The sequence below is a fragment of the Emydura macquarii genome, unplaced genomic scaffold (assembly GCF_026122565.2).
Source record: "Emydura macquarii macquarii isolate MOO-44397 ecotype Brisbane River unplaced genomic scaffold, CSIRO-AGI_Emac_v2 contig_2473, whole genome shotgun sequence".
Taxonomy (NCBI): domain Eukaryota; kingdom Metazoa; phylum Chordata; order Testudines; family Chelidae; genus Emydura; species Emydura macquarii.
This window is the reverse complement of record NW_027132610.1, coordinates 23,903,483-23,929,505: the sequence shown is the minus strand read 5'-3', so window position 1 is coordinate 23,929,505 and position 26,023 is coordinate 23,903,483. Positions and strand designations below refer to the sequence as shown.

General features: G+C 36.9%; 1 protein-coding gene across 6 annotated transcripts in view; it reads left to right on the top strand.

The window, feature by feature from the left end:
* The window catches only part of AKAP11 (A-kinase anchoring protein 11), a 68,322-nt gene that overhangs the window by 20,971 nt on the left and 21,328 nt on the right, over positions 1 to 26,023 (top strand). For 5 of the 6 annotated variants that reach the window (XR_010922625.1, XM_067563169.1, XM_067563167.1 and 2 more), the window contains 5 exons: positions 5,647 to 5,694; positions 7,761 to 7,895; positions 9,854 to 10,118; positions 10,590 to 15,261; positions 18,673 to 18,828. Coding sequence is in view for 5 of the 6 variants with exons in the window: in XM_067563169.1 (XP_067419270.1) it covers positions 5,647 to 5,694; positions 7,761 to 7,895; positions 9,854 to 10,118; positions 10,590 to 15,261; positions 18,673 to 18,828 (5,276 nt within the window). In the remaining variant the exon portion in view is untranslated. Of the gene's footprint in view, positions 1 to 5,646; positions 5,695 to 6,612; positions 6,864 to 7,760; positions 7,896 to 9,853; positions 10,119 to 10,589; positions 15,262 to 18,672; positions 18,829 to 26,023 lie in introns of those variants that run through there. The other variant, XM_067563170.1, reaches the window with a different exon arrangement.

Sequence of the window (26,023 nt, the reverse complement as noted above, 5' to 3'; positions counted from 1 at the left end):
TTTCTCAGGATAGAGCCTCCATCCTGTAAGTATGGCCTACATTCTTTTGTTCCTAGATGTATACATTTACATTTAGCCATGTTAAAATGCACATTATTTGCTTGGACCCAGTTTGCTGAGCAATCCAGATTACTCTGAATCAGTGACATGTCCTCTTCATTATTTACGATGTGTCTAATTTTTGTGTCATCTGCAAACTTTATCAGTGATTTTGGGTTTTTTTCCTAGTCATTGGCAAAAATGTTAAATAGCATAAGGCCAAGAACAGATCTCTTCCCCTACAGTTACATTTTAAGCCCTATTAACTAGACAGTTCTTAATCCATTTGATGTTTGTCGTGTTAATTTTATATCATTCTAGTTTTTAAACAAAATGTCAGGTGGTACTAAGTAAAAGTATGTTATGTCAATAGTAGGTATATTATATCAACTAAACTTGTAATCTCATCAAAAAAAGTTATCAGGTTTGACAGAATTTGTATTCTGTAAACTCATGCTGATTTGCATTAATTACGTTACCCTCCTTTAATTCTTTGAGTTCCATATCAACTGCTTTATTATCTTCCCCGAGATTGATGTCAGGCTGACAGGTCATCCAATTCATCCTTTTAAAAAATTATCATAAAATTAGCTTTCTTCCAGTCTTCTGAAGCTTCCCTGGTGCTCCCAGATGTATTGAAAATCAACGTTAATGATTGCAAAATCCTCATTCAGGTCTTTTAAAACTCTTGGATGCAAGTCATCTGCACCTGCCAATTTAAAAATGTCTAACTTTAGTAGCTTTTGTTTAACATTCCTCAGAGATGCTAGTGAAATGGAAAGAGTGTTATCACTATATGATGAGACTGTATCATCTGTTTTCCCCCAAATACAGAAAAGTAATATTTATTGAATACTTCTGCCTTTTCTGCATTATTACCGATAATTCTACCGTTTCAATCTGGTAATGGACCATTACCATTGTCAAGTTTCTTTTTTGTTCCGTATTGTCCTTAACTCTGCTGGCTATAGATTTATCCTTGTGTTCCTTTGCTTCCCTGATCAGTTTTCTAGAATTCCTAGCTTCTGATCTATATTCGTTATTATCAACTTCCCCTTTCTTCTATTTTTGTTTATATTATTTTTATTAGGAAAATGTTTTTTTAATATTAAGGATAGTTAGGCACTGGAACAGCTTACTAAGGGAGTTGTGGAATCCCTGTCATTGGAAGGTTTTAAAGAACAGTTAGACAAACACCTGACAGGGATGGTGTAGGTATACTTAATCCTGCTTCAGTGTAGGGGAATAGATTAGATGATTTCTTGATGGTGTTTACAGCCCTACATTTCTATGGTTCTCTGACGAATGCTGTGATTAAAATGTTAATTTAATTTGCATGATTGAATTTCAACAAAAAATATACTGAAAAAGTTTGGGTAAAAAGCAACTTGTGCTGTGTCCTGTTCTTAGTATATTTCAAATCTTTCAGTGCAAACTGCATTCATTCCAAACCATTTGAATTTTATAAATGCAGTTTCTTCAAATATAGTATCCTATGGCAAGTAAAGGAGACAGAAAATTGTACTACAAATCTATGCATATTGGCTGAATTGAAGAGACATTATCAACTTCAGTGTTCTATGCAAATACCACCTTGTTTAAAAAATCTGCTTTTTGCCTGTATTTCGAGTATCTGCTTATCTTACTGATAGTCTTTTATTACCTTTAACTTCTGTTAGCACTGCAGAACAAGTCCAATTATTAGAAAGTGAGCTGAATTCTCTTTGACTTGCTTATCAATATAATTGTTAATCGAGGTCCAATTTCAGCATCTTTATTATTAGTGACATGTAAGGTAAAGAAAAATAATAGCTTGACTTTCAGTTTCCAGGTTGATTTTTGTTTATTATGTACATACTTAAATATTTTCCTAGTTTAAATTTGTATATTGTAAACACATTACATATAAATTCCAAGTGCTGTACAAATACTAGCTGTCAGTTTTTCGTTCAGTACTTAGTTTTTTAGTCTCATTTATTTTGAATACTTTTGCATTTAATCTTTAAATAATTATTCTACCTTTTAAAAAAGGCTTTCAGGATTATGATTGAATCTTTGAATCAATATTACAAACTAAGGTCTTTTCTCTATTTTCAAATGAGTTATCTCTAGCCTCTTAAAGTGATTTAATATTATAGGCAGGGCTGATAGCATTATTATTAAGTTTGCCTGAGACTTCCCATTATAAAAACCTATTTTCAGTTGCTTATAATTTTGCTAAACTTTAACCATTTGGATTTAAATTTTTCACACCAAGTATCTGTTTCAGGCTGAATTTTTTTTCAGCCAAAATGATTCAGCCATTTCCAAGGACGAGGCTACGGAAAAATAACATTTTGCCCATGTTAAAATATTCTAGTGACCTTTTCTCCAAAAGGCTGAAGTGCCTCCATGGTTTGGAGCAAGGACATGATATTTGACAAGGGGATGGCTTTGGCCATCCCTGGGAAAATTATAAACTTTGAAAAATCACAGTTCGCACATGCTTGGTAGAGACTTCTTAGGCCATGTCTACATGGTGAGTTGCTGCACGGCAAACCAGGGTGTTAATCTACAGTGCACCATCTTGCTGTGCAGTAACATCCTGTGGGGACACTGCTACAATGTAGTGAAAGTCCCTGAGAACAGCTTAGTGTACTGTGGTTTTCAAGCTGGTACCTTGTAGAGTCACATCTTGGCTTGCTGTGCAGTAACTCAAACTACAGAAGACCTTGCCTAGATAGTAACAAGTAAAAATCTCTGAAGAGTCTGCCCTCACAGAGCACTCTTGAGCCTCTCTCAGTTCCTAGTGTTGACCAGACTGTTCATGCTCCATTCCCACAGAGCAACTGAACATATTGCAGCCTACGGGTATGGAGGTGAAGCTAGAATTTCCTTATAATGGGTGCTTCCAGCTGCTCTGTGCTGGGCACTGGAAGTGAAAACAGGGAGCCTGTCTTTTCTGGGAGCCTGCGTTCTCAGTGACTGACACCAACATTCTCCCCATCTCTGTCTCTCTGGGAAGTGTCTGCTTCAAATGCAGAGGGGACAGAAACCAGAGAAGGGAGAGGCCAAGGAATAGATTGATACAGGGCATCTGGTGAGACTAACTGGCCAAGGAGAAATGGGACTAGAAGTTGACTGGGGAGAGGCCGGGATTGTTTGGGCAAGTATACGGGGGTATGGTGAGGGAAATTGGGGGGAGGGTACTGAGAGTGAGTTGGCTGGGAGGGGCAACGAGACTGGGATTAGTTAAGCAAAGATACTGGGATAAGGAGCTAGGGAGGAGGAGGTTAGGGAAGACGAAGATTGGATGAAGAGCCTGGAGAGAGTAGGATTGAGAGGTAGCATGGAGGGAGACAGATAGGATGAGGAGCCAAGAGGGGAAAACTGTGATTTGGCTGGGTGAGGAGATTGGGGGCAGGGAGTTGTTGCAGGAGGAGAGTGGGACTGTCCGAGCAAGGATACTGTGAGTGGGGGTGTAGCGTGGGAAATTGGGGCTTGAACAGTGAGCCCGGAGGGAAAGGCTGGGCAAGGAGACCAGGACTGGGGTGATAAGCCTGAGGAGTGGAGACTAGGACAAGAAGTTTGAAGTGGGGAAGAGAGGACCGAGTCAGGGACAGGGTGATGATAATGAGGCAGAAGAGGTTAAGTTGAGGTGGGAGGGATGGGTTTGGAAATGGGCAGAAGAGTCTGGGTCCACTAAAGCACACTCCTTCCAAGTCTGGAATAGAACCAGAAATTCCTGAGTGTCACTATTGTTCTGCTGTCATTAAATAGCTGTGAAACCCGCTGGCCAAGTGCGTCTCATCTCCCTCCAGTGCTGGTCCACACAAAGGATGACAACCTACTACTGTTATCAGTTGCTTAGTGAGCCCCAGCGACTGAGGTTTGTGTGGTGGGTCTTAAGGTTCCAGCTCTGCTGATGACCCTTGTGGGTTTCAATATGATGCCATATGATGGAGTTTCTGGAGGGTTTTTTGGTTTCCTTTTTTGAAAACATAGGAAATTATATTAAAAAACAAAACAACCCTCTTCGTCCCCAAATCCTACGTTACAGGAACATTCATTTGCAAAGTCAAACTTTCCATACTTAGGAAATGCAAGAGACAACCTTAATTCAGCCACCTTGTGCTTATATGTTACAATGCCAACTTTGATTACATTCTGTTTTTTCTACAGGACCCTTGGCTTATTCAGTGCACAAGATGGACCTGTTCTGGGGATGAATCAAGCCTCCTGCCTCATATATTCCAGAAGTTGGAAGAAGTGTGGTGAATGAGGCAGGAGGAGAAGGGATGGCCTCCTGGCTAAAGCAGCTGAATGTTGCCCTGTAGACTGTTTCCATCTGTAAAATAGTGATAATTATATCCCCTCATCTCACCGTGTGTCTCTCTTAAGTCATTAATGTTTGTGAAGCACTCAGGTACTATAGTGATGAATGTCATAGAAAAGCCCATGAGGAAATGAATAATTCTGCCTTGAGATCAGGGTTTCTTATAATAACGTGTGGTAAATATAGTACGAGGCCACACACTGAACAATGAGGCTAAAACGAAATATTGAGTAGCTTCTAATTAAATGAGCACTGTCTATCCTGTGCACTAAATGAAGTCTGATCCTGTGAATAAAATAGCATGTGATCATGTAATTAAAGATATTTCAATGCATATGCACAAGGTGGCCAAATTAAGGTTACCCCTTAATTTTGGCATTTCCTAACTTTTGTTTACTTGAGTTTACAACTTTAATAATCTTAACGTAGTTTTTTGTGTAGTTAAAATATAGCTGAGATGGTGGTAATAGCTTTGAAGTCTATGACCAGTGGTGGTTACCAAAGTAAACAGCATCAAATTCTTTAGATCTTGGATTTTTACAGAATAGATGCCTGTATCACAGCTTTGACTTTAATATCAAATTGCTGTGTGACTCTTATTTATTTTAGCAAACATTTTAGCATCACTTGTATTGAAATTTGTATTGTTCGTTCCCAGACAAAAAACAAACCTATGTTAAAATGGAATTAAGATTGGGTGTGTGTGTCATGGTTACAGGTCAGCTATCCCCTTCCTGATGTCTGAGTTTATGTTCTCAGGTGTTATGTCTATGACCTTTACCTGTCTTGGGGTGGAATCTCATGATTCTTCCACTCCTAGACTGCTAGTCACAAATAAGAGTCACACTGCTAGTCTAGCAGTGGAAGAATCATGAGATTCTGCCAACTGCTTACACCCTGCAGCTGTGAGTGGGTTTCAGGCATGTGTGTTTCTTTCCTTTGGGAATCAGTGACCATTGAGATTGACCAAAAGCCTTTCTGAAACAGTATTTTTATTTAGCACTTGGAACAAAGTCTTAGAAGAGACTTTTTTTCTCTAATCTTATGCTTCACTATAAACTGCTAGATAGGCTGAATACTCTTAAGTTAGAGGAACAAAACAGAACCAATTTACATTCTCCTAGCAAGGCTGTTTCTCCTGGCATAATGGAACTCAATGATAGCAGAATGAAGCTTAATTTAAACAGAATCAGTTAAACTTTTCAGTTCTAAGCAACTTCTTCTGTAATTAGAAAACCAGAAGACTCTTTCTGGAACCTCTATTTCAAGATGTTTGTATGCTTGTTTTACAGATCACATTTCTAGGTTTTGCTGGAGAGACAGATGCTGCTCATACGCAGGTAATACATATACAAGATAATGACTTTGTCTCCAGCACTTGAGTTTCTGGTTTGTTATAACTGAGATATTTAATGTTTTTGGTGCGGGAGCCTTAATACTTATTTTATTTCAAGAACATGTCTTGAAACATACTTCTAAAAATAAATTGTCTGTTAATTTTTTTAATTTTAGTATGACCTCCAGTGTTTTGTATTCATTTGGAATGCAGCATCCTGGAAAATCTTAAACCTCCATTTCTTCTGAAAACATGTAATTTTTTTGTTAACTTGAGGGCCAGCCTTTGACATCTGCTTTTTGAAATACCTGTGGTCAGATCTTAAGACATTCTTAGGAGAGTTAGATAAGCAGTTTTTGGTTTTAAAACAAAAGTGTAACAAAAGTATGATGGCTATTTCATGCAACTGTAAAGAAAATTAGGGATTTAACCCTTTTTCATGTGTATTTAGTCTCAGGTCTGGTTTAATTTTAAAAGTGATGATAAATCAGTACAACTGTGTGTCTGAACACTCTTGTAAACCATAGGTGCAAGCTAAAACGATATAAGCCAGGTTTCAAATAACTTAAGAAACTCTATGCACAAAATTGTACTATTTTAACTAAATCTGTTTAACAACTTACCTTTCATTAAATGCGTGCAAGTTCTGTGTTGACAAGCCCTTAAATTAGTTTATAGTTCCCTCTCTTCTAGTTCTCCAGGATGTTATAGGTCATGTATTAAACTACTTTGCAATTCACTCACTCCTCCTTCCCAGTATGCTATAGGTCATGTCTGTTATCAAAGTAGAACTTTTGACTACTGTGCAGTTAGTTTTACAAATAAGTGAAAAATATGATTTACTTATAATTTGAAGCAGATTAGTGTGAAACAAATATTAGAAGTATCACTGAGCTGTTGATTTTATTAGTACATTGTGGTTAATTTTTAAATTATTTTGGTTTCAGGGGGTCAATATTTGCATTTAAGTGCGTGCAATAAAGTGTAAAAGAAAATACGTAGCTATAAAACTTGTTTTGTATCTTTTAGACATTTTATTTATTTTTTTTTTGTATCAACATATAAGCATTACTGTGTTCTTGTAATGGAAAATAATAGATGTATCTTGGAAAAGAACACCAAAGAGACTGCTGATTAAGTCATGAACCTCAAAATGACCTATCCTCTCCACAGGTAATATAAAGCACAAAGTGTATGGTGGAAGGTGTTAGTCATTAAATATTGAGGCTTTCATAATAACAGTCCATTAGTATATAAAAACAAAAGGATAAATAGTGTCAATCAGTGTGCTCAGACTTGCAATCAGTGCCACATACACTAGGGGCGCTGTAAAAAATAGTCGCTCTACAGATACTGTTCTCAGCACACAGGTCCAAATCTTGGGTTCTCCACTTGAGGTTACACAAAGAATTCTGTTTACTAAGAGAAAGATGAGCCAACTGTGTTTAATAATTTATATTAGATTAAGCATAATTTTAAAAATTTCTCAATATTAATGCTGTATAAAACCTAAGTAATATAATAATAAACGCTCACATTTTTTTCGGTACATTTATTTTAGGTAAACCTAATTCCATGTTAACCAAGATCCCAGTTAAACATAAGCCTCAATTAATTATTTAAAAAAAATATTCTGCACAGACACAAACCTGGTAATGGTGAACGTACAGCATGTGGAGATTACCATATGGAAACAGTTGCATACAAATGTTCCCTTTGTGTGTTTACATACCTGCTGCAGTTTTGCTGTTGCTCTTTACTACTCCCAAGTCTCTCCTTTGTGCTTTAAAAGTTTTTCTGAACCATGAGAGGCAATGATATTATATTTCTTCTGGTAGAGGTATCTTAAAATTCGAAATAGAACTCAGTGGCAAACTAGTCTTTAAGCAGGATTGCAATTTGGTGTGGGAATATAATTGCAAAAATGAAGGGAAAAAGAGTTATAATTTTGACAGATTTAGGGACTGGCAATATTTATTTATTTAACTTTCTGGTACTCCAGATCAAAAAGTTTCCTTACCATTAACATACTAGTTTTGTGCTTAGTGTGTGAATTTGTGTTTGAATCAGGAATTGGCTGCTGTTTCTGTAGAGCTCCCAGATGTTCTGAAATCGCTCCATTTCTGCAGTCTAAATGAAAATGAAGTCATTTTTCTGAAGGATATAAATAAACTCACAGAAACCAGTGATGTCCCTAAACATCAGGTAAAATTCCTAATTCTTTTACATGTTCCACGGAATATTATTATGTTTTTGCAGTTTCTCCATCTTTCAAATGGGTGTTATAAAGTAATCATTGCAAAAACCTTGCCAGGTAGTGCTACTTTTTTATGTGTTTTGAAGCTATATGTTATAAAACCGTGGTTTTTTTAGTGTTGTAGCTGTCTTGGTTGCAGGATATTAGAGAGACAAGGTGAGTGAAGTCATATATCTTTTGTTGGACCATCTTCTGTTGGTGAAAGACACACACTTTCGAGCTTACACAGAGCGGTATAAACATTAGACTGTCTAAAGGCATTTCTGCTGCAATTTATGACATATTAGGAAATGCAAGGTATTTTATCAGAGGTGCTTTCCTCATTCCTTCCTTATACTAGGAAGATACTCTGCTGAGGAAGCCATTAGCACCGAAACAGGCAGTAGCAAATTGTGCAGGAAAATGCTCCAAAAGATGCAGCAGTGCCCTGAAATGTGCTGGGAACAAGTCCCTATGGGGCCCTTTCTCCCTCCATTTTCACCATTCAAAAGTCTAAGTCATCAAGGTCTAAGGAAAAAAAATACTTGGAGCTGTCCCCAGAGTGAACCACAGTTGACTGTGTTGAACACATCTGAGCAATCAGCAGACTAGCCTGACAGCGAGCATGCAATGAAACCAGTTGGACTGCACGCTCAGCTTCCCTCTGCAAAATGCCTGTGTGCTCATCATGGCCCATAGGCCTCTGCTACCCTCACCATAGTCCTTTTGTACTGCCATTTGAAAGGAAGATGAAACTGGTTGAATTAGGTCTCGTCTACACTACAGAGGTAAGTGGACGTGAGGCAGCTTACGTCAACCTAACTCTATAAGTGCCTATATTAAAACATTACTCCTACCGATGTAAGTGGCCCACTACATTGACTTAATAATTCCTCTGTAATAATTCGTTAATAATATGTCTCTGTGAGAGGCATAGTGCTTAAACCGATGTAATTTTTTCAACACAGTGTCCATGTAGACATTGCATTGTGTGCATCGCCTGTTGCCTCTTGGGGCTGATACGTGGAACCCCACTGCCGCCTCCTGGTAAGGGGTGGGAGTGGGGTGTGGGAAGGAGAGTCCGAGCCTGGGCTGCCTCCTGGTGAGCGATGGCTGCGGGCAGGGGAAGGAGAGCCTGAGCCCCGGGGGGGGGGGATCTGGCTTTCAATGCCCCACACTAAATCGGTGCAAATGCTCCCGGTGAGGATGCACACTGCCGACAGAGCACAGGGTGGATATTAAAAATTGAAATAATTACTGAAATGGCTGTATGTCAACTTAACTTAAGTTAACTTAATTTTGTAGTATAAACATGTCCTTAGTCTTCTCAACTCTTCTCAGATATAGTGCTATTCCTCTGTCAAACAACAGAAAAGAGAAGTTACAGGATAGGTTAGGTGCACGCAACATTTGATACTTCCCATTTCCTCTCTACACTGAAGTTTGGATAGCTAGAATTTGTTAAAACTATTTTAACTAATGATGTATAATGAAATAATTGTATTACTTGCAGGAGTAAAACTACTTAGAACAAACCACTGGGGTTTTCTATATATGGTTTTTTTTATTTAGTGTAGTGATTTATTCATTTTAAAGAACTTCTATATTCAGTAAAGAGGATAGGAGTGATCTCTAAACCCTCTCAAAACTTAGCTCTAGGGATCTTGGGTAAATCATTTTACCTCTTTACCTCGGTTTCCTCATCTGTAAAATGGAGTTTGTTTATAATAGTATTGAAGACTTAAAGTATTGTTATTCCTTTTAAAATTACAGTAGTATTAACAAATGTCTTTAATGAGACAATTTCACTACAGTTTATATCCAAGATCTGTGCTCTTGTTGTTGTTGCCATTTTAAATGATTCCAACTTTACATTACAAGTGAAAGTATGTTATTGAGAACTGTTTTCTTGTTTTTCTTTCTCAAGAATCACCTTTCTGGAATTCTTTGTGTGATGAGATTGTCTCCTTCGTTTCCAAAGATCAAAGTTGATTCTGTATTTACCTTACTGAGCAAATACACTACTGGTGTAAGATATACAATGGAAGTATACTCATTACAGAAACATGAACCAGAGATGTCCCATGCAGAGGATGATGACACTAATCAGTCAGTGTCTTCAATTGAAGATGATTTTGTCACTGCTTTTGAGCATTTAGATGAAGATGAGCCTTCAAAGACACAAAATGCTGGTTAGTTTTCATGCCCTGTTGAGATAGATTGCAGAGCTCATTTGTTGCAATTTAGGCTAGCAAGGGATTTGCATGCTGTGGTAAACTTTACATAAACCTATATCCAATTATTTTTGTTAATCATATATTTTTAAAGAGGTCTTGTATAATGGTAAATTTGAGATTTCACCATTCTTTCCACAGCAGCAGATTGTGACATAAACCAAAGATTCTGACTTCAGTGTCAGATCTAGAAAAAGTAGAATCCGTGCTATGAAGGCAATAGCTCTTAGTCCTGCAGTAGTAGGGGAACTGTAATTGACAAAATAAAGTATTTATGGAATATTTTATTCTTTAAAATTTGTTCTCGTCTTTAAAAGATCCTCTAACATATTGTAATAGTTACAAATCCAAATGTTGCTGTCAAGATCATTTACCCAGTTTGCTATTTTAGTTTCTCATGTTTTGAAAGTATTTTCTTTTTCTTTTTAGGCACAACTTGTACTAAGAATCACCGGGATGCTGCTTCACAGACCATCCCTGCTCATTGTTTAGAAGTTATTGACTCAAAGATCATTGTTAGCTCTGGGCATCGAAAATCACCTGCAAAATCTTCTGCTTCTCTCATAAATATCTTGGGACTTAAAGAAATCTCCTCATCTGTAAAGAATTCAGTCACAACTTCTATTTCTGATCCTTGGATACAGAGGAGTTTCTACAAGTCATGTAATTCCTCTGATCAAGGTGCAAATTTTTTGCATAAAACATTGTTTTCTTCCTCTCCTGCTGAATCATCTGAGTCAGATTGCTCCAGCCCTAGCCCTGTTATCTTCTTAGATGAAGAAGGATATCAAAAAAGCTTGAAGGCAAAACTTCAGCTACCAAAAATTCCAGTAGTGAAAGATGGTATAGAAGACTCAGACTCAGAAGTAAGTGAATTTTTTGATAGTTTTGATCAGTTTGATGAACTGGAGCAGACTCTGGAAAGTACTTGTAAACGTTTGAGGGATCCCATCCTTGGTAATCCACCCCAAAAGAGAAAGATTGCCCTTGAACAATTGTATTCTAAAACTACTACTATGAATCCTCAAAAATTCAAGTTTGATCGTCCCACTCTCCCAGCTAACGTAAAGAAACCAACTCCTCGTAAACCAGAATCACCATATAGCAGCCTCTTTGATGTTCCAGACTCCCCTCGCCCTGTGAAAACAGGAGAAGACAATGGAGGTTTGTTCAGTCCTATAAGATCATCAGCTTTCAGCCCACTAGGGAGTTGTGCTTCCACTGAATGTCTTTGTCGGATGGATATCAATGGAGATGGGATTAATCAAAATCATGATACACTTTATAGTACATATTCAGATTATGCAAACAATGTTTCATTTGAAATACTGGGTTCTGTTTTTCATTCTCAGTCTTCATCAATACAGAAACACGATGAAAATATTTTCGACCTTAGTAGAGTTGTCTCAAAAGAGGAAAAAGGTCAATTTGCAGAATTCGAGGGGAAAACTTCTGACAAGGAGCCAGATAAGAAAGTTCAATCTAAACACACATCACTAATGATTAAAGACAGCATTCAAAAATTTGCAACAGAACTGGTTGAAAAAAGTTTTGGCAGTGCATTTAAAGACCTACAGAAAGGAGTTTCTTCATGCACCAATGCACTGTGTCACTTGGCTGCTAAATTGACTTCTTCAGTCTTTCAGATGGCTTTTTATGAGATAGGAAGGCGGCGAGCCTTGTCACTGAAGGAACGTGCCATTAATGGGCTAGCAAACTTTTTGGTCGGTGAAGCAATAACTAGTGCTTTAAAAGAGCTGCGGTACGTAAAGAAACAAATATTTACTAACACAGTTGCACGATTTGCAGCAGACCTCACTGAGGAACTTATTTTTGAAGGAATCATGGAAGTCTGCCAGTTTTCACATCCATCAACACCCACAACTGCACAGGATTGGAATTTTGATTATGAAGACAAAGTAGTGAGATCATATGCCAAAGATTTGTCTGAATCGGTCATTCAGGAAGCTTTTATTGAATTATCCCAGGTTGATGTGACTTTCACAACACAAGCAGCAATTAGTGTTTCCATGGACAACATAAAATATGTAAGTGCAGAAAGTATGTTACAGTCAACACAGACTTCCACTGCTTTTCCTAATTTTCATGATAGTGCACTTGTGGCATTGAATCCAATGCCAGAATCTGGAAAAGAATATACTGTACAACAAGCCTTGTTTTGTACTTCTGGTGTTGTAAGTTCAATACCAGTGCCCTTAGCTGGAACAGCACTTTGTCAACATCAGACTTTATCTGATGTTTATAAGGCGAAAGTATGGACTTGTCCGACAGTAGATGTCAATCTGAAAATGTACGAAGACTCTACAGAGCCATATTTGACAACAAAAAAGAGAGAAGAGGAGGTGGCTTCTCTTAGAAATATTTACCTGACTGCAGATCACAATCAAAGTACTGAAAGTAGTCCTCAATGTTTTTGTAACCCAAATGATTTCAAACCAACAAATAACAATCCTGGAGTGAATAATATTTCAGAATTAACAACTGGGCCAACAAGCATCAACAGTTTATCTGGAACAATGGTAGATATGATAGTAAATGAGGCTTACGAAGGAATAACCTCATCCAGGGTTACCAAAGCAGTGGAGGAATATACAGATTTTGTAACTAGAAAAACACCTCGTTGGCAGTGTGTTGGTGGAGATATCCCTAAGAATACTTTTGCTGATCGTTTGTCCAAGTATATTGTAAAACAGTCTGTAGATGAAACTAAATCTATATTATCCCACACAAGTGAAACTTCAGCATGCAATGGAGGCTTACAGCTGAACACAGACAACTGTAAAAAAGAACTGCATAGTGTAATAAAGAAACAAGAAACTGAGAGAAACAGATTTGTTCCTATAATTCTGGAACAGCAACAGCTGCTCCCGAATAACCCACTTCAGTTTCTTGTTACTCCAGTTCACACTGCTCAGTGTTTACTTTCAGTACCTAAAGATTGTGTTCAGGAACGAAAAGGACATGAAGTATGTAGGTTTTCTTCAAGCTCACCACCGTCTTGTTCTACTGTGACTCTTGCTAGGTGTAATGTAGAAGAGTTTACTGATTCAGGAAGCTGTTCAATAAAATCCCAAAGTAAACCATTGAAAAAACATGATATGCAAAAAATAACACTGGGTCCTTCAGCTTTTGGGCAGGAAAACTGTTTTGTACATGCAAGTAACCTTTCTTCGGTGATGTTTGGCTGTGAAGATGCTTTGCAGATGGAAGATAAATTAAGCATCAGAGATGGAAATGTCTGTGCAGTACCTGATACACCGCCACCAACTCCTTTAGTATCATTTCAGACTAGTTCTGAACGGAATCTAAGGAAGCTAACCAAGAAACTCAAGGGCGAATTAGCAAAGGAGTTTGCCCCTGCAACACCACCTTCTACACCTTATAACCCATCTGCTGCTGCCTTGTCTGCAACTGAACATGACTCCTTGGAAAAGGAAGAGTTTATGTTGAAACTCATGCGATCACTTTCTGAAGAAGTTGAAAGTAGTGAAGATGAAGAGCACTCTGAAATGCTTGTGGAGAAAGTTGAACATTCAGAAAGAACAGTGCAGTATGCCGATCACTTAGCTAGTCATATCATTTCTATGGCAACAGAAATGGCTGCTTCCCATTTAGATGATCAAACAGTTAAAAGAGAAGCCGACAAACACTGCCAATTAAATGCACAAAACAGAATATGTGGGTATGCTGCATTTATAAATATCCCAGAAGAAACTTTAAATTCATTGTGGAATTATGCAGGTGATATGGCTGGAAAGGTAATCAGTGAGGCTAAGAAGATGATAAAATCAAGGCATTGCAAGCTGCTGAGGCTGAAGCGGGTTAACTGTCATGTGGATTGTCTTTCTCTCAGAAAAGATTATAAAGACTGCAGGTCAAACGAGAGGTGGTGTCCAGTGGTAGACCAATGGTCCAGAGAGGTAGATGCATCTGTACTTTCTTTACCTCAGAGTTTAGGAACAACAGGTCTGACTTCCAGGTATCCAAGCTGTGAGAGCGTGACTGATGAATATGCAGATCACATCATTCGAGTTCTGAAAAGAGAAGGTGGCAACAGTGAGTTAATAATGGATCAGTATGCTAGTAGACTTGCTTACAGATCTATAAAATCAGGCCTACAACAAGCTGCCAGGAAAATCAAACTGAAGTACAACAGAAGAATATTTCCTGTACAGAACACACAGGTAAATGGTAAGCATGAGCTGTTCAAGATATTGAGCAAAGATATGGATACAAAATGGCAAATGAAAAGTGGTGTTCATCAGTGTGGAGGCCAAGCTTGTGAAAAAAATAATATACACAGAACTGAAGGTACAGAATTATTACATTTTTCTGAATCCCTTGCTCGTAGCATAACTTGTGATGTCAGAAGAAAACTGAAAATGTCAGCAGTTTGTTTGCCAAAATCCTTAACAGATTCTTGTCTCTATAGAAAATCTAATTTTGATGAAGCCACTGGAGATCTCATTAAAACAACATTTTCTAAAACAGTTCTTCCTTTCTCACAAAAACATAAACTGTATCATAGTACAGGCAGTTTAAATGAATATGGCTACCGAGAAGGCATCTTTCAAGCTATAGAAGAGTATGCCAGAAGAGTAGTGGATGATACCTTAGAAATGAGTTTGGAGTCTGCTGTTCTCCAGGCTGCTGAAAACAGGAAAAATGGGGATAGATTCACTTACACAGAAAAGTTGTCTCCTTTTTCTGGAACAGCCTGCAGATACTGTAGTATGAAGGAATATCGGTATTGTACTGGAAGTTCAACTCCACACCTGCCTGGACAAGACCTCTCCCCTAGAATAAGGCAGATACCCAATTCAGCATTGAGTAGTATCTGTCAAAAATCAAGAATTTTTCACCTGGATATTCCCAAAATTCACATCGACATGGAACAAAAGACATTATTTTCTGAGAAGGTGGTTGGTGCAGCTATTGAGAGAGCAGAGAGAGAGCTGAGTAACACAAGTCTGGCAGCTGATAGTGGTATTATGCATGATGGAGTCAGCTTTGCTGAAAGCCTTACTACAGAAATAATGACTTCAGCTATGACTAACTTTGGTCAAGCTGTTAACGTAAGGTAAAATTACATTCTCTCCCTCTTATTTTCTTGCTGTTGTTACCTGAAAATGGCCCCCACTTTGCCTAATTTATTAATCTGAAAATCTATATGGTCAGAAGAACATTTTGCCAGAATTACATTTTGGAAATATAATTCTATATTATAAAGTGTATTTTGGAACCTACTACTGATGGCCTCCAGGCTGCTTGGAATTTTTAAAAATAGTGATCTTGTCAGTTACAGGAGCTCAAAGCAGTGCAACCAGTTTCTATCCTACTTCAGAATCTACCTGTGCTCTGATGGGTGACTCCAGTAAATGAGATTCTGTGATTTTTCTCTAATATCCTGATCAGATTGTTTTTATCGGTGATGTAAATTACTGGAATTTAGTTGACAATTCTATTGATTTTTGAGCTACAGTATAATCCAGTTCTGTCTGTAGCTTCATTAGCTCTATAGTACTGACAGAAATACAAACTACATATACAATATACAAACTAAATACACAATGTAGCTTGCGTATCTCCCATTGATGTACCGCAGTGTCTTCATGACTCTGTCGATGGGAGACGCCCTCCCATCTATGCAGCCTATTTCTTTCAGGGAGGTGGATTACTGGTGTTGGCCGGAGAGGCCATCTGTGGTCGATTGAGCAGGTCTACATGACCTGTACAATCAATCCCACTGCACTGATCGCCGTGGAACCCGCAGTGTAGACATACCCATAGTCTTTTTTTATTTATTTTTTATTATTGTAACTGCACTTTAACACTCTCTTAATTTCTGGAAGGAAAACATTTGAAAATAATAGAAATATGAAATAAAATAATTTTATTGTTATATATGCTTTTTAGTTGATAAAAGATTATTAAAACAGACTAGAAACTGGTTTGCAGACTCTTGCTACATTTTTTATAAGGGCTAATGTATTACAAGCCCTTAAATTATACCATATTTTTAGGTATAGTGAAAGAAATGAATGTCTTTAAATATCTTGATAGAAGATGGCACACTATGGTTGAATTAGTAAGTAGGAAGGTACATTAATGTCTAGTTCTTAATGAAAATAGACTTTACAGAGATCAGTGACTTCAGTTATCCCCATTTTCATGTGCAAGACCCATCTCTTCAGTGTAGTTTTTCTGAGTAATAATGATTAATAACAATGTGTTTCCCTCCACATGGTTTTGGGGTGGGATTCACTTGGCAATAAACTATTTTATTTTATTGGGTCTAAGATAGTGTGGTCATATATAATGTAAATACCTCGATATCTTAACATACCATGGTGGTGCCTGACAGCTACAACCAGGTTGGTCTCAGTTTTTCAAGACAAAATTATTATGTGTACAAATGGATAATAAATGATGGTCCCTGCCCTGAAGGGCTTATATTCTAAAACAGTGGTTCTCAATCAAGGGTACGCATACCCCTGGCGAGGGGTATGCAGAGGTCTTCCAGGGAGTACATCAACTCTTCCAGGGAGTACATCTAGATATTTGCTTTTTACAACATAAAAGACTGTATATTAAAAAGTACTAGCAAAGTCAGTATAGACTAAAATTTCATACAAACAATGACTTGTTTATACTGCTCTATAATATAAGTACAATATTTTATTCCAATTGATTTATTTTATAATTATAAGTGAAAAAGTAAGCAATTTTTCAGTAATAGTGTGCTCTGACACTTGTAATTTTAGATCTGATTTTTGTAAGCAAGTATTTTTTGACTGAGGTGAAACTTGGGGGAACGCAAGTCATGTCAGACTCCTGAAAGGGATACAGTAGTCTGAAAAGGTTGAGAGCCACTTTCTAAAAGAGATTTTTTCAGAACTGCTACCAAACTCAAGGAACCTTGCCTCTCTTTTTTGATGGCTTTCTAGTATAGATCTTCCACTAAAAGTTACCACTAGCATATAAAGATAGAAGACTGAGAGAATTCATATTACTTGGATCTTGCACTTACGTTATTTGGAATCCTTATTCAGCGTACATGTAATATTAAATGAGAATATGCCTTATAAATAAAGTGATCTTGAGTTATACCGTTGATGTCAGAGATGTCACTTTTCACAAAGAGGTTCAGAAATGCAGCTTTTTAATCAAAACTTCATGTAAGGTTTTGAGCTTCATTATGGTAGTGAGATTCCAAGGAAATGCTGGATTGGGAAAGCAGCTATGCACCATTCCAACAATGTCAGAAGGAAACATTGTGACTATAAGGTGTACAGACTCCAAAGGTTGCAGTGGGGAGCATATTAATCATTTATACTTACTACAAGGTATAAAAAGTGTGTGTCTGTCTCTCCCTCCCTCTGCCTAGCACTCACCTGCTAATACTATTAATGTGGTGGGAAAGGACTCTTGCCACACCTCAGAATCACATTACCTCATTTAAAATGGAAGTGTTACCTCCAGCATAATCATGGTCATCTTTGTACACAGCAGCCATATTAGGACTGTTTCTTTTGAAGGGGTGGTGAGCGGATAGGACTTCCTATACTCTCTAACCATAGTACACCTCCACATGGGCAGCCACAATTTGTCCCTAAGAGTACAGTTTATATGCACTTGCCATCCAAATTTGCAGACTGAATTATCCTGTAAAATGTCCACAGTTTTCTTTGGAGTTATTAGAATGGACCTGATGAAGGGTTTTAGAAATACCTTTACTGTAAATTAAGCTTGCTGACTTGAGTTGTTTGGTTTCTTGTGCCCTCAATCATAGTGCAGAGGGAAAAGTCTATAAAATAAATGGCTATTTATTTTTATGAAACATGGAGACTAACCCTATGTCTACACTAGGATATTTTTTCTAATGTAGAGACGGCTGTAGATGGCCAACAGTTTTAAGCATCATGTTGTCTACCCTTGTGCAGTTCTGTACAATAGGGTGCTTAAAATGCCAGTGACTGTGTTAGCTTACACTATCACTGATGGAGCTGAGTTGGTCAGAGCAACACTGGGAAACTTTAGCTAAAATTTTGTTGTACACAAGTCCAAAGATGCCAAGTCCTCTCTATTTAGGGATGGTCACTGTAGTAAATGTGAAGTCTGCAAGACTGAACGTCCCAGGTGCCAGTGCTATGCCAGACTAGTTTTTCAAATTTGAGCGTTGTGTCCATGCTATTACCCAAGTTCTCCAGTGAAAGATTGTCCTAAGTGGTGCTCCCAGGTTTGAATCTCTGCAAAAGTGTAATGTGTGTTTGTGTGTGTCTATACATACAGAGAGAGAGTGCCTCTGAGAATTGTAAATCCATCAGATTGCTCAGTTCCCTATTTTGGGAATAGTTGGGTTGATTGACAAATGTCCCATACTTTGCAGGGGACTTCGTACCTCTGAAGTATCATTTAATTAGGCTAAGTGAATTTTTGCAGAACAATGTGAAGTACATCAGTGATGCTGTCATTTTAAATTTTTGTTTAGTTCTATAGGAAGAGAGGGATTTCACTCAGCTGAATCTGTAGTTAGCCAGCAGATGAGTCTCAGTATTGGTGATGATAGCACTGGCAGCTGGTCCAATCTAAGTTTTGAAGATGAGCATCCTGATGAGAGCAGCAGTTTCCTTCACCTCAGTGACAGGTAACTATAAACACGTGTTTATCTACTTACACAATCACCTCATGTTGATGTATGTTGATCTGGTTTCGCTTTCTCTCTTTCATCAGAAAGCTTTATTTTCCATAGAACAGAAAGGTACTTTTTTGCAAAAATTGGCTTCAGCATTATGTTTAAATCAGTATTGCCCTTCAGAAGGGATTTTTCTGATGTGAATACCTACACAAATTGTATATTAATAGTTAAGTTATGAATTTAAACTCATGGCAAGAAATAAAGTTAGTTTTTATAGTAATGTTGACACGTCGTGAATAAAATCTAAATATTGTATATAATGACAGACATTAATATATGAATATATACATTTTAAAAGCAACACCGGAGTGCTACATGCAATTTATAGGTAATATAGCATGGTTAACATGAATACAGTAACTTTCATTTTCTTAATTTTTAATGTTTAAATTCTTAATCATTAAGATTTTCTTTTTAAATTTGCCTATTTAAAAGAAAAAAAAAGCACCAAAAAAAACAGAATAAACCAAACCAAAATCCAGGAAGAATTCAGTGCTTTTTAGGCTTGAAGAGCTCACACATTCAGTGGATTTGTTGATTGAATTTATAAACTCTTTCAATGGAAATTATTGAGCTTGGAGAGTGTATAAGCTCTGCTGTTTTCACTATTGTAAGACTGTCCCTTACACTTATTTATAAACTCTGCAGGATAGGAGCTCCCTCCTGCAGACCTCATTTGCTCCGTGGGAGAATTAAGATTTCAGTGCAGAGTTGATTATTTACATTGAACCTGTCTTTGAGAGAGAGTTTTCTGTGTTGTAAACATTATCCAAACATGTTAATTTAGAGCTTCAGTTAGAATAGTAGCTCCAACTTTAGCAAAGATTTCCACTGTACATTTATGTAATTGACTTAATTTTTTTTCAAATAACATAAGAGCTTCATCTTCACTGAGGACTAGACTAGTCAACACGAACATTTCAAATCATAAAGTTTTATCTGGTTTTATTTTATTTTTTTTTAGTTGTAAGAGCAAAAATATATCTCAGGTTACTTAAATTTGGGAAAAGTATGAGTTTTTTACCTTTCCATAACTCATAATCAGGGGAACAGTTTCGGGTTTTTTTCAAACTTTCCTTAGAAATCCATCTGTGGGTTAGGGCTAACCTATGCATGGAAAATTTCATCTGGAAAGAAATATTTTCCAGAAAGTTATGAGCTTCTGAAAACAGGTCATAATTAAAATCAGGATGTAACTTTTGCCATGACAAAATCCTCATGCTACACAGTTTCTATTAGTTCCTAGTGGAACCAACATTTTTGATGGGTTTTATAGCTGTTCAACTCTTATTTTATTTTAAGGAATTGTTTAAAAATTTAACTCTGAAAATTGGAGCACTAAATTCAAATTCATAATTAATTCACAGTTTCAGGGAGGATTTGGTAAGTTTATGTACTTATAGATTCAGTTCCTCATATTTTAATATTTTGAAAAGATTCCTTTGTTTATGTTCCATTGGGGCACACGTTGATGCATTGCTGATTGAAGCTTAGCTGTAGTGAAGGGGAAATAGAAGAGGTTAAAAAAATCATACTACTTTCCTCATCTTTGAAGATTGTGTTGAGATTTGGTATTCTAACTTTTGCAAGCAGTAGGTTGCAGAATGAGATTGACTTGTCAATCATACAGAATGACTTCAGTGCTATGCTCTCTGCTGTCATAGGTATAGATATTTTTATTAGATATAGATATAGAAACATATCCTTGCAACTTATACTTGAAACATAATGAAAAATAGAATTAAATTATTTTAGAAATGGGTTCAAATGGTATAGAATTAATACACTTTCCACAAAAAAAAATACTATGGTTGCCATGTTTTATGTACTAAAGTGAAGCTATTCACTTAAACTTTTTCTTGCATTTGCTTTTACATTATGCTGCGGGATCAATGACAGTGTTAATTCAGAAACAAATTCTGCCCTCAGTTATAGTAATCAACACCCTGTAATTCACTGGGGATGTATGGGTGGAACTAAAAGCAGAATTTTGATTAAGTGTGTGAAGTCAAAATAAAAAAAACATGTTCAGGGAGTTGGAAATAAAGAGTAAAAGCAACCTTTTAAGGACTTTTGTTTTCTAGTAGCATTTGATCCATATGCTCCTAAAGTTTGCTTATAGGTGTTTGTTTCCTGCAGTCAGTTTTCAGTTATCATGGAGGAAGATGGATAGTATAAATATTTATTGAACTATTCAAAATAATTGTGATTGTTTTTCATAGTGTAGAATAGGCTAAACTTTATTTTTGAAGGGCAGAACATTTGGTCATAATAATTATAATGTTAATTTATTAATACACCTTCAAAGTATACTTACATTTTATATAAAAGATGTTCTCTGGGAATTACTTTGGAAAAGTTCCATAGCCTATGTTATACAGGAGGTCAGCTTAGATTTTCACAATGGTCCCTTTTGGTCTTGGAATCATCAATCTACAATTACTGGGGTTTTGTTCAAAACAACATCATTATTGACAGCCTATATAATAGGTGACCCAAGAACTGGCTGACTTTTACTTCAATTTTCTCATCTTTCACCTCTTAGCTGGCTAACTGTTCTTTGCTTCCTATTTCTTCTCAAATCTGAATTTGATATTTTTCTTTTAAGTCTCCTTTCAAAACTGGGTGGTGGATAAAAAATAAATATCCTAGTCAGTTCAAAAGGTTACTAGGAGTAATATTTCATTGGCCCACATGATGCCAAAATATATACAACACTGATGTTTTTATAGCTATTGTATTGTTTTGATTAGGAGCAAAACTATTTAGCTTGAGGCACTTAGCACCAAAGTAAATTCTGCGTATATTACTTTTGCAACATCAAATAATGTAATCTGTTTTCTTTGTGTTGAAACAAGAATGATCACTTTGAACAGTAGAGGGTGCTTTAATCATTCTTAAGTCATTGCGGCAATAGTTTTTTGTAAAGTTTAACTGAACAGGGTTCATTAGATTCCATTTGTTCTATCTTTCTTGTAAGCATCCCTGTGTCACATTTTATAGAAAGAAAGCCATCCGTCAATTAACTAAGTTATGTCCCATCATCCTCAAATACTTCATAAATAGAAGTGGTAAGTGACTTTCCCTCAGTCTGAATTTATTTATTTTATTTATCTAAATATGCATCCCCCCAAGTCCCTTCAAAGCAGTAAGATGAATTGCCTAGGCCCACTTTTAGTTAGACTTGATATTCCTACATTCTCTATTCAAAGTACCCTGAACTTAAAGCCCTTTTGTGGCAGCAGCATCCTGTTGCCCTCTCTTTCAGAGCTCTGAATTCTTCACTCTTCCATTGAAAGGACTAACAGATGTGTGGCTAGGGAGATCTCCTTTACCTACACAGGAGTTCACCCCTTTTTCTGTTTCATCATTGAAGCCTCCTGTTAAGAACCTCTGTACTGGTCATATGTAGACCACATCAATTCAGGAGATTCAGACCTAGTGCTAAACAGCTTTGTTTACTTATTGTTAATGTGTGACTTATTGGTAGAGCAATTATCAAAGATTGTATGTCGGGTTGTCTTGCTGGCACCATTTTTGGCATTTCAGTTCTTATACAAACATTCACTCAGTTCTGAAACTGAATTGGAGAAGTTCAGACTTAATCTTCCTTGTGAAAGAAATGGATAGATGTCACTCTCTCTACAGAACTGAGGAGACAGCATCAACGCACAGGTTACATTTAGTTAGGTTTGGCAGAATTCAATTTTTTTTGCAATTTCAATTATTTGTATCAGTTTTTATTTTTACCTGATTTTGACTATTAATATTTACAGTTGAGGAAAATTATGGTGAGTTAGGGCAGTGCTTACAGCGGAGTTTCTGGGGGTGCCCAGCACTGACAGCAGAGCTGCAAGGGAGACACGGGTACAAGATGCAGTGGCAACAAGTGCCTGACATAAGAACAGCCATACTGGGTCAGATCAATGGTCCATCTAGCCCAGTATCCTATCGTCCAACAGTGGCCAATGCCAGTCTTATTAACCTCTCCTCATATGGAAGCTGTTCCATACCCCTAATCATTTTTGTTGCCCTTCTCTGTACCTTTTCCAATTCCAATATATCTTTTTTAAGACTGGGTGACCAGAGCTGCATGCAGTATTCAAGATGTAGGAGTACCATGAATTTATGAAGAGGCAATATGATATTTTTCTGTCCTATTATCTATCCTTTTCCTAAAAATTCCCAACATTCCGTTAGCTTTTTTTGTCTGCCACTGCACATTGAGTAGATGTTTTCAGAGAACTATTCACAATGACTCCAGGATCCCTTTCTTGAGTGGTAACGGCTCATTTAGACCCCATCATTCTATATGTATAGTTGGGATTATGTTTCCCAATGTGCATTACTTTGCATTGATCAACATTGAATTTCATCTGCCATTTTGTTGCCCAGTCACCCAGTTTTGTGCCATCCCTTTGTAGTCTGCTTCACAGTCTGCTTTCGACTTAACTTTCTTGAATAGTTTTGTATCATCTTCAAGTTTTGCCATCTTACCCTTTTTCAGGATCATTTATGAATATGTTGAACAATACTGGTCCCAGTACAGACCCCTGTGGGACACCACTATTTACCTCTCTCCATTCTGAAAATTGATAATTTATTCTTACCTTTTGTTTCCTATTTTTTACCAGTTACTGATCCAGGAGAGGACCTTCCCTCTTATCCCATGACTCCTTTAATTTGCTTCAGAGCCTTTTGTGAGGGATCTTGTCAAAGGCTTTCTGAAAATCTAAATACACTATATCCACTGGATCACCCTTGCCCACATGCTTGTAGACCCTCCCCCCCTCAAAAAATTCTAGTAGATTGGTGAGGCATAATTTTCCTTTACAAAAACCATGTTGACTCTTCCCCAACAAATCATATTCATCTGTGTCTGATAATTTTGTTCTTTACTATAGTTTCAACCAATTTGCCTGGTTCTGACAACAGCACCACACACCTTTCTGGTGAGTGAGCGAGTGGGGCCATGGCAACAGAGCTGTAGAGGGCTCTGTGTGCTGCTGCAGCGCTGGTGACTCTCACTTCCTGCAATGCAAGGTGCTGTGGGGAGGCTGCACCCACTCTGACTGTTACTGGTGGATATTTTTCATCAATTTCAGTGTTTCAGCTGAAGTTGATGTTTCGATTTAAATTGAATCCTGTCAAGCCTACATTTAGTTAACATTTTGAAGGTTATCTTCATAACCATAGAGCTAGACACATAATTATTATTGGTTTAGGTACTGGTGCAAAAGATGAATTCCCCAGAGAAAGGCATCTGCAGCTCAAGCAGCTGCAGTCCTGTCTTGCTTTCCTCTTATTTATTATACATGCTTCATGAGAAGAGTACATTTTTTGTAGTGACTCTTAAGCAAGTTTCTGACAGTATATATACTTACGTTGATGGGATTTAGAGAGCTTTGTTCAGCTGTTGAATGGAAGAGAGACTGGAATAATGCAGACCCTTTGAAGATGCAGTAATGGGCAATCCACTTAGGGGACAAGACGCCTTGAAAGAGTGGTAATAGTTTACAAAGCCTTATATCTCAAATTTACTGTGGTGAATTCAGATTCAATAGCAATTTAATGGCCTTTGTAAAGGTAGTTGGTAGCTTTTAGTGCAGTGTCTGTGTGGATACATGTACACAATACAAAAGACACAAACATAACAGACCAGCAAGTTTTACTTATTCCACTGGCTCCCCTATCAGTCATAGGTGAGGACAGTGTGAAGAAGCTTTGTAATGTCCTCTATCCATAGAACACGTTGTGAACAGAAAAGGACTTCGGTCTCCAGGGATCTTAATCTAGCAACAGCACAAAATTCACTTTACAAGAAAACAGATAATATGCTACTATACAGTCTAGCCACATGGCTAAGTATCTAGTCGAGTAATTCAAATATTAATGTGACTTGTTTAAAATATATAAAGCTGCTGCCATAATCAGAGCAGTATTATGTACAAGGTAATTCTATTAGATTCCAAGTATCATACTTTTTTTTTCTCTTTTACAATCTGACAGAGAACCTAGTCTCTTTTTACTGATCTCTTTTAGTTTGTTTGTCTTTTAGTTACACTTCAAAAATCTTAGTTGAAAGGTGCTATATGTATGTATAAAGCAGTCATATGAATAAACTCCATTTAACATTTGTGCAGTGAAATGCTATATTTGTAATTCAGAACTAAAAACCTCATATTTTTGTATATATAAAAATTAAAATGGTCACATAATATATAGCACACTGTTGCTTGAGAAATATTTTCACAACAATCTGTATAATAATTAGTTGTATAGCATTGTAATTATCCATGATATTTTAGTAATTGCATGTCCAATACCTCTATGAATTTGAGAAATGGATTGTATTTTTTTTAAAGCTGTGCCATTTTAATTGGTTTGCTGCAATTTTAGAATATAATTGCTTTCTTTGTAGATTCTAGAAATTGCTGCTTTTGTTTTTCTTTCTTTGAATAGTGAACCGACATACTAAAACACAGCATGTTCTTAGTTAGAAGCACAAACCTGGCTGAATCTGAGGTGTGAAACATTTAAAAAAAATTATATTGGAAGGCTCCAGGCATTCAAGTTTAATTAGTATTCACCTCTTTGTTTTAGGGTGGTGTTGTTTTACTCAATTTAACCCTATCCTGCATAGATATATGGAATAAATGCAATCTGTCTGTGGAATGGATCTCCAACTACTAGTGAAATAAAACCTTGTAGCAAAATAAGAAGTCATGTTTTAGGAGTGTTCTAAACAATCAAGAGCAATTTTTTAAAAGTCTCCTGTAAAAATTGTTATAGTTCTGATGAAGTAAAATATTTTTTGCATATTAAGTTTTTCAATTCTAAACTTTTCCTGCTAATCAGACTGTTGTAGATCACTGCTGGGGTTTTGGAATGAGAATTGCAGAGAGATTTTTATTGTGAAGCCTTCTTCACAGTGTATACTTATACAAGCTCTTGCCTAATATTTTATATGAATACAAATCAATGAGACTATTCACACAAATAAAGATCTGTAGATTTGGGCCCAAGGACAGAATTACTGTAAGCAGTGACTTGGAAAATTAGTATGGGTACAAAGTAATCCTTTCATCTGTTTATAGAGCTCATCGGATTGCATGATTGTGCAGTTTGCTATTATGAACAGCCC